The 9,680-nt window shown below is 33.1% G+C and overlaps 1 protein-coding gene across 1 annotated transcript; it reads right to left on the bottom strand.

The window, feature by feature from the left end:
* Nucleotides 1–5,408: 5,408 nt before the first annotated feature.
* LOC106764620 (putative septum site-determining protein minD homolog, chloroplastic) lies at nt 5,409–6,983 on the bottom strand. The gene has a single exon (XM_014648916.2). It carries the CDS (start codon nt 6,806–6,808, stop codon nt 5,858–5,860), a length of 951 nt encoding a protein of 316 aa, XP_014504402.1. The 5' UTR covers nt 6,809–6,983; the 3' UTR covers nt 5,409–5,857.
* Between the last annotated feature and the right edge of the window lie 2,697 nt (nt 6,984–9,680).

Here is a 9,680-nt window from a genome sequence, read left to right as displayed (position 1 = left end):
GCTATGGTTGGAGAAAAGTTTAAGGAGGTTAAGATTGGAAGTAAAGTGATGATTAAAGAAAAGTTACTTGACATTGTTTGTCCTGAAATGACATTTATGATACCTCCATTGCATAAAGTTAAGACGAAGGGTGTAGCAACGATGACACATCATCTAAATTTACGGTCATCTCACCCACGGGGAGATGGAAACTACTGGTCTCAAAATGAAATCTCTCTACAAATGCCAGTAGTAGACCCCTATCGACATAGTCATAGGAGATGCCCACCAGAGACATCAGACCAGAACCATTAACGATGTCTCTAATGCCTTCGTTGCAAGATCCTAATATGTTTAACTTCTTCCCATGGGAGATCAACTTGATCTCCTCCCGTTCCTAAACAATAATATTTAATATCAAATTATTTTAACTAAACAATAATCATTAAAATTAAAGTTTTGCACTTACTCGACCCTACCATATCACATAAGCAACATGGTGAATGTAATGTGTCAATACTGAAGTGTCTAATGGACCTCCAAGAAATCCACCTTGAGATTATCCTCCTCCTGCTCAATATCATGCTCCACAAATGCATGATCCTCAACTACTTCCTCAACATGAACATCAAACTCAATTGCTCCACGTCTTATACGAGCAGAAGTTATAGGTCTCCATCTCTCACCCTGTGAGGAACTCTCCCCATGAAGATAAACCTCCTCGAATATGAGTCATGTCTATTTTAATTTTTTTATTAACATAATATTTAAAATAATTATAACAGAATATTTTAAATAATTAAAACAAAAAATATAAAATAATTAAAACAAAAATTTTAAAATAACTAAAATAAGAATAAATAAAATTAATTCAAATTTTTATATAAATAAATAATTAACTCAATTTTAACAATTTTATTAAAATAAAAATCGAATAACGTCATCCTATTAAAAATTTAAAAAGAAAGTTTAAAATTATTATAACAAAACATTTAAATAAATTAAAACACAAAATTTAAAATTATTATAACAGAATATTTAAAATAATTATAAATGACAATTTAAAATAATTAAAACAGAATATTTAAAATAATTATAACAGAGAATAATTAATTCATATATTAATATACATAATAAATTATTTAAAATAAAACAATTAAATAATAAACTATTTAAAAGACAATTAAATAATAAAATATTTTAAATAAAACATTTCATTTCAAATGTTAAAAAAAACAAACTATAAGAAAAAAAACATACAATAAAGCCATAAAACAAATTAAAAAAAAAAAAACACATTAGAGAATGGGAAACTGATAAAGCTTAGATTAGATATTGACATCCAATGCTAATTATAACAGAAAATTTAAAATGATTAAAACAGAATATTTAAAATAATTATAACAGAAAATAATTAATTCAAATATTAATATACATAATAAATTATTTAAAATAAAACAATTATATAATAAACTATTTAAAGTAAAACAATTAAATAATAAACTATTTAAAATAGAACAATTAAATAATAAACTATTTAAAAAACAACTAAATAATAAAATATTTTAAATAAAACAATTCATTTCAAATAAAAAGAATAAACTATAAAACGAAAAAAAAAACATACAGTAAAACCGGGAAAAAAAAATAAAAAAAACACATTAGGCATGTATTAGATATGAGAAACCGATACAGCCTACATCTTATATTGACATCCGATGCTGGCGGTATCGGTTACCCATGTCCCATACATGTCTATCGCATTTCAGATCACAAAAACATGGATAGATCAATCAAATTAGACAAATTTAAATAATTTCTAATCATTTAATCTATATATCCAGTCTATAGACATGCAAAAGCAGCAAAAAAAATTAAAACCATGAACCAACCTCTGACAACTTTTGAGCAGTGAAAGATGGACAAAAATTGGAGGAAGAAGAAGACGAATACCTCTACACGACTGGGAAACACAGCAAAGGAGAAACTAAAATGCTAAAATGAGATATTCTATCAGTGTGCACGCAAGACAACAAAGAAAGGAAAAATCAAATCCGACAAGAAGAGTCTAGTGTTTCTGTACCTCGGAAAGAAAAAAAAAAAAGCTTGCGGCAACCAACCATGGTGGTTGCTGTAGTGCGAAAAAAAAAAAAGATTTTACTGTGTGCTCTGTGACTGTATTGTGCTATGTGAGAAAGGGGAGTAAGACAAGATTGAGAAAGGAGAAGAAGGATGTTGTGAGAAAGGAGAGAGGTAATAGTGTTGTGAGAAGTGAAATCAGATGCACAAATACACATAAAACCAAGTTTATGAAATTCAATCTGATCCCTGGAAATCTTTGACCACGTTTAAAAAAAAACACTTTTTAAAAATTAAAAAACTTTTTAAAAATTAAAATACTTTTTAATTAGGATTAAAATTGGAATTTTATTATAATTTGGAGATGGAGATGATATTTTTGGAGGTGCAGGATAAAACACTCTTTTCCTTTTATGTGACTTGGGTCTAAATGGGTTTTCTAGACCCAATACTGGCCTTGTGGCAAAAGTAAAGGCCTTGCTATTCTCACTCCAGTGTTTCTCAGGTTTACCTCTACAATTTTAAGAAAAGGTTAGAAAAATTCTATGACAAAAACTCGTTTATATTATGTTAGATAATGACCAAAAGCCTATAATGCCAAGTCTGTCTTTCAGCTTTTATGTTATTTGAATAAGGTTAAAATTTGTGAGTCAATTAGGTTAAAAAATAATTTACAAACTTTAATATAGTTCAAAAATAAACTTTAATCGATTCAATTTATTAACTGATGATGAGTTGAATTAGATTTAAACTTTTAGACTTATTAATAAGAATTCGAATTGATTCACTAAATAATCCATCTATAATGCATCATATCTGTTTTAACAACTTTAGTCGTAATTTCAAATAATTCTTCCGTAAACTATATATACCTTTTAAAAAAAAAATTGAGTTATTTTTTTAATTAACAATTAAAAATATATTATATATTTTTGCTTATAATCTGTCTCTTAAATATTGAAAATTTTAAATAAAACTTACATGAAAATATAAAAAATTATGAAAAATGAAAAATGTTAAAATAATTAAAAATAATTAAACTAATATTTAAGAAAAATATCACTGTAACGTTTATATAAAAAATAAATTTGGTTTTAATTTGAAAAGAAGAAAAGTTATTCAATTAAAAAATTTTGTTTTTAAATAAATCAAAATAATAAATATATAAATTGAATTGAATATTAGCCAATAACATTTGATCCATGACATTTAACACTAATATTGAGACATCACTCTCTTACTAACTTGATATATTTATAATTTTTTTAAACTGAAAATATTTAAAATTAAGAAAAAAAGAAAAAAAATTACGAGCTAACACGTAATCAAACTTTCCATAGATCCAATGAAATTTCAATTTCACAATGACCAAACTTTATGATCTCATTTCTTAAACACTTTACATTACGTAAAAGAGAAATGAAAAGGTCTTCCCGGAGTATCGAGGAAAACTTTGAATACGTGAGTTATATCAATAATTCACTTTATTATACAAAATGAAGGAAATGAAAAATATCAATGTATAAGTTTAGGGAGAAATTTATTAGAGAAAACACCAGATGCTGTCCTCGCAACAAAAAAATGAACCAAGAGAGCTACAGTCCACATAGGCTGATATCAACCAAATGATACACATTAACCCAATCTCGTAATGGAATAAACAAAATACACTAAAAAATCACATTGCATAAAGTTTACTCCATCTAACAAGCACTTGCAACTGAAATACTTCGACAACCTCAAACTACAGGAAGTTTAGCCTACCATTTATAATATATCATAAGGACAAAACTTAAATTCAATTCTTAGACACTTAGCATTCTTTTCCAATCAAAAACTGAGTTTTGACCAGGAATCATCCTTATTTTCCAATCAAAAACTGAGTTTTGACATACTAACCATCCTAAAACAAGTTTACATCAAAGTTCAACATAGTTTACCAAAATATAACATCAATTCTGATGAAAAAAAAATGACACCAAGAATATCTAAGAGATTACATCCAATTTTTGTTCCAACCAACCCAACCCAAAAAGAAGATCCTCGTTCAGAAAACAACCAAAGGGAAAATATCAGGGACCCAACATATCCTCGATCAACAACAAAACAAGGATCGTATTTTACTATAGCATAAGTTTACTAATAAAACAAGCAAAAAAAAAAAATAAAAATAAAAACTTTCATTGCACCAGATGTTTATCCTGTCATTTAAAACTTAAACTCGGTTCTTCAAACATTTTAGGTGTTATTTTTTAGTTAGAAGTCACGTTGTCACAATAACCATCCTAATAAGGGTTTGCATTGAAGATTATCATACATTAACAAGGTGAAACTCATTCTGATAAGAGAATAGGACAAAAACACTTAATAAAGGGCATCTAACTTTTGTTCCTGTTACTCAACCCAAAAAAAAAAATCATTCAGTGAACAAACACAGAAACACCAACTAAACAGAAAACATAGAGAACAGACAACATATCCTCTATTATAAACAACTCAAGAAAGTTCATTTTCATTCATGGAATGTGGTGTAACAGCTTATCCTCTAAACTTAAGAAAGTTCGTTTTCATTTATATATTACTATAGCGTTACTTTACTCATCAACAAGGAAAAAAAAGTCCGAACATTCTCCAAAAGCGACAGCACGTTCTACAATATTAAACCATCAACGGCATTAAAAATACTCAAATTATAGACGCTAACGGAGCAGATTTACTCACTACTCAGCCTATCAATTAAACAATGAACACACAGCCTTTACTAATTAACCCAACCGACTAGCTGTACACACTACGGATAACCTTAAACACCACAAAAAGAAATTTCCTACCTACTGGAGAAAACCCCATGTTTAAAGCCAACAGTAGAGCCATTAATCCAATCAAAGAAACGCACTAGCAATGGAAAATTGAATTAACAAAATAAACTTAAAATTAAAAATGACACTTTATACAATTGCCTCCTCCATCAAGGACAAGCACTGCAGCAGAAACACTTCCATAACCACAGACACTATTGCAAGTTTATCCTGCCATTTACAATTAGAACAAAAGGTGAATTGATTTCTTTAGATGTTTTGAGTGTTATGTTTTCAGCGAGAATTGAAGTTTCACCTCAACAATCATCCTAATAAAGGTTTCGTTCAAAAACAATTAGACTACCAATTGAAACTCAAATTCTAGTTAGAGAAAAGGGCTAACAACACCCTACGAATTGAATCTAGGTTTGGTTCTCCCTAACCCAGCATTTCACCTCAGCAGTCATCCTACGTTAATTAAACCTAAATTATTGAGAAGAAATTTCATTTCTAATCAGAAAATAAAATCAAAACCACCTGGGAATTAGAGAATGCCAGAAAACGAAATTTATATATATTCTGTTGCAATCAAACCAACCCAAAAAGTGGAAGATCGATCATTCGGCGAATACAGTAACACCAATCAAATGGAAATCCATCAGAGACACGGCATAATAACCTCCATAAACAACTTAACAAATTTCTTTTCCATTCATTGGATATCACCATATCATATTATAACTTCACTCATCAACAAAGCAAAAAAATGTCCATTGCATTAGAGCTCCAACATCCCAACACTCAATTTGGTCAGAAGAACTCTCATTAATCCATCAACAGCATAAGGAAATATAGAGAAAGAAAAAAAATCCTCAAATTCCGTTCTCTATAGACACCAACAAAACAGATTTACTCATTACTCAACCGATCATTTAAGCAAAAACAAATAATCTCGACTACCTAACTATACACCCTAAACACCACAAAATAAAAAAAGAATCCTACCCACCAAAAAAGGAGAAGAACCCACGTTTAGGTTGCTCCTCCACCACCACGGCCTGCATGCTATCCTGCTCCACGAGCCTCCACGCTGCTTGTTCAAAGGCCAAGCCAGCCAAAGTTGGAGGCTTGTTGAGCACAAGAGGGTATCCTCTATTGGTGCTCCTGATAACCTCAGTGTCCTCGGGTATAACCCCAAGAAGAGGCAATCCCAGCATCTCTTGCACATCCAACACCGACATCATGTCCTCGCCCTTAATCATATCGGTGCGAACCCGGTTCACAACCATCTTGATGTCCCTGATGCCATCGCACTCGAGGAGGCCGGTGACGCGGTCGGCGTCGCGGAGGCTCGTGATGTCGGGCGTGGTGATGAGGACAGCCTCGTTGGCGGGCGTGATGGCGGTGATGAAGCCGGCGTCTATGCCGGCGGGGCAGTCTATGAGGATGAAGTCGGGGGAGCCGCCTGGACGCGCCTTGAGCGCGTCAACGAGCCACGTGAGGGCCTTGCCGCCGAAGCCGAGGGGTAGCTTGGAGCGGGGCTTGGAGATACAGAGGAGTTCGAAATTGGACCAGCGCTTGTCGCGTACAAGGGCTTGGTCTAAGCGACAGTCGCCATTGAGAACCTCGATGACAGTGTAGTTGACGCGATTCTCGAGGCCGAGGAGGAGGTCGAGGTTGCGGAGGCCGACGTCGGCGTCAATGGCCACCACGGAGAAGCCGAAGCGGGCTAGAGAGAGGCCAATGTTAGCCGTGGTGGTGGTCTTTCCCACACCGCCCTTGCCGGAGGTGATGACGGTGACGCGCGGGGTGGTACCCGAGAGCTCGGGCTTCCGGTTCCACTGGAGGAGGGCAGAGGGGGGACGGGGTTTGGGGGTTAGGGTTTTGGATGGGTGGCGGAGAAGGGGGTTGGGGAATAGGGTGGCGCCGGGGAGAATGTGGAGTGGTGGCATCGGGAAGAAGAAGAAGAAGAAGAAGAAAATGGTGAAGACGAGAATCACAGTGTGAGTGAGTGAGAAATGGAGGATGAGGAGGAGGTTGATGCTATCAGTTTCGGGTTAGTTTTCTTTCTATCTTTGCTTCTTCTTTTTTAGTTTGGAATGTTTTGAAAAATGTGAAAATCCCCATAAGTGACTTGTATTGTATTACATGTTACTAAATTATTTGGAGCTTTTTATTAGACTTTTTAATTATTTAAACTTTTAATTTAAATAAAATTGAGCCATTGATATATTTTAAAATTTATGATTTTCTGCATAATTTTCAAGCACGCCACTCATAGGTGAGTCTAGTGAAATTGTTTCTTAAAAATTTGGTCATTGGACAAATAAAAATAATTAGAGAACTCAAAGTGCTTAATCTTGCTGAGTGAGGTTTAGAGGTTTAGATTCATAGACAAATTTTTAGGGTTCATTAAATGATTGTTGGATAAATAAATTCTTCTACTAAGTGAAAATAAATTTTGTAAAAGTATAAAGTGTTTAAGGAGAATTATTTGTTAGGAAATACAACGAGTGTTTAGTTACTAATTTAGGATAGAGAATTACATTTTTATAATTTGAATAAATCATCTTTTTTATTTAGAACTTGACAAAGTTAACTTAAAAAACTTAAACTATAGTTTATCTGTACTTTTTTATACTTTAAAAACTTAAACTAATTTTACAAAAAACTAATTGAATTGATTAATAGTTCAATTTAAAAAAATTGAACTTATTTTATATTTAGTACAGTTAACTAAAGTTTAGGTTTTCTATTTGCTTTTTCAGTTACAAACCTCGTTTGCTTTCTGCCTCTTTACATCCATTCGTCAAAGGCTCACTCACTATTGTTGAAGTTTGTTGCTGTTGAAGGCTGTCACTGTTGAAAGTTGCCACTGTTGTCGTCGTCGTTGAAGGCTACTGCCGATTCGTTGTTGTCGAAGACTCTATCAAAGACTTTGTCGAAATCGCTACTACAGCGTCAACGAGTTCATTGAGGAGGTCGTAAACCTGTGTTGCTCATGCACCCTCACCGCCTTCTACCTCGATGTCCAATCATGGGAGGTCAATGTGCACCCTACTTGGGCTCCCCGACCAACTTCGCTGCATACACGACGGTGTTGAACTCCCACGACCGCATCATAGGGTTGGGTCTGCCCTCTGGTAGTCACCTCACCCACGGGTAATACACTCCGGCATAAGAGCTTGTGCGGTCCCAGGGCGGGCATGATCTTCTATCGAAAGGGTCCAAAGCCACCCAAGAAGGGGCAGCCAGAGGACGTCGTTTATGAATTCGAGGACAAAATCAACTTTGTCGTTTTCCCTTCTCTCTTGGGTGGTCCTCACAACCACCAGATTGGGGGCCTCGCCGTGGCACTGAAACAGGCCGCAACGCCTGGGATCAAGGCCTACGCCAAGCAAGTGAAGGCCAACGCCACTACGCTCGACAAGTTCTTGATGAGGAAAGGGTACGGTCTCGTCATCGATGGAACAGAGAACCATATTGTCTTGTGGGATCTCAAACCTCTTGGATTGACTGGTACACATCCTATCTATCCATCCATCTCAGAACCCAAAGGTACAAATGTTATTATCTGAAAGCATTGAGTCTTATTAGCTATAAAAGACTAGTGTCTTTGCTAATTGACAGTAAGATATTAGCGTCTTTACAATAGTTAATTTAGCTATGATAGGTAACTGAACCAAAAAGTAGTTCAATTTAGTTTTTTTGAACTATTTTTTAGTTCAGTTTAGTTTATTTGAACTCTTTTATAGTTAACTTTAATTATTTACATGCAATACTCTTTGCTCACCCCTACTCTTAACTAGAATCCAAATTCGTGTACCTACTAAAGACATTCAAGTAATCTGTGTACCTGTTAAAGACACTGAAGTTAGGGTTCAATTACCGATTGGTTATAACAATTAAGTCAAATGCTCAATAAATACCTTCTTATCTTACCTCTATATTTATAGATTTCAAAATAGGGTTTTGATTAAGGTTAGTCCAAGTGCGACTCAATATCTCATAAGCATGTTTTGTTTAGTTAATCATATTGTCTTTAATAACTTATCAGTTATTAATGTGTTCGGTGATTGATCAGTCTTTGTTATTTCAAAGGTTTAGGAAGGTTGATCAATCACTCGCTTTAGGATTTGTGTTGACTGATTAGTCTATACTATATAATTAAATACATCCAATTCCAATAAAATAGATTTAGTTATTCATTTTCACAAAGATTCCAAAAGACCTATAACATAAAAAAAAAAAATAGATAATAAAAAAAAGAGTAAAAATCTTCTAGAAAATCCTAATAATTCTAAAGATATTCAAAACATGTCCTCTTAAAAAAGAATTAAAGAGCGCTTTTCTTTCAAATAATCAACTAAAGAACAATTGATTTTGCTAATGTCAAAATGATTAATAACAATGCTCAAAATTAACACTATCAAAAACAACTCATGAAGAATAATTATTAGTTTTTTGTACAATAAAAATTCACACGTTACATTAAAAGGATTGCTAAGAAACTTTGAAGATGCATATCCAGGAAGATATGGCTTAAGAAGATGTTCAAAAGAGTTATAGAAGAAGTGCAACAAAGTTAACCAAAGAATGCACACTACAAAAATCACTAGAAGATTTTATGAATTTATTCACTCAATTTGAACTATCAAGTATAGTTTAAGTTTGTCAACCCTATCAAAATTCATCCTAAAACATTTTTACACACAAGTCAATTTGAATTAAACAAATAAATTACTTCGAGTTTTCAAATTAGATAATCATAATTTTTAAGGATAGTAGTTTTATTATTTTTCATGAATCATGGATACCAAAATA

Source organism: Vigna radiata, chromosome 1 (genome assembly GCF_000741045.1).
Source record: "Vigna radiata var. radiata cultivar VC1973A chromosome 1, Vradiata_ver6, whole genome shotgun sequence".
Taxonomy (NCBI): Eukaryota; Viridiplantae; Streptophyta; class Magnoliopsida; order Fabales; family Fabaceae; genus Vigna; species Vigna radiata.
Note: the sequence above shows the minus strand (reverse complement) of the source record. Positions and strands in the feature narration are given on the sequence as shown.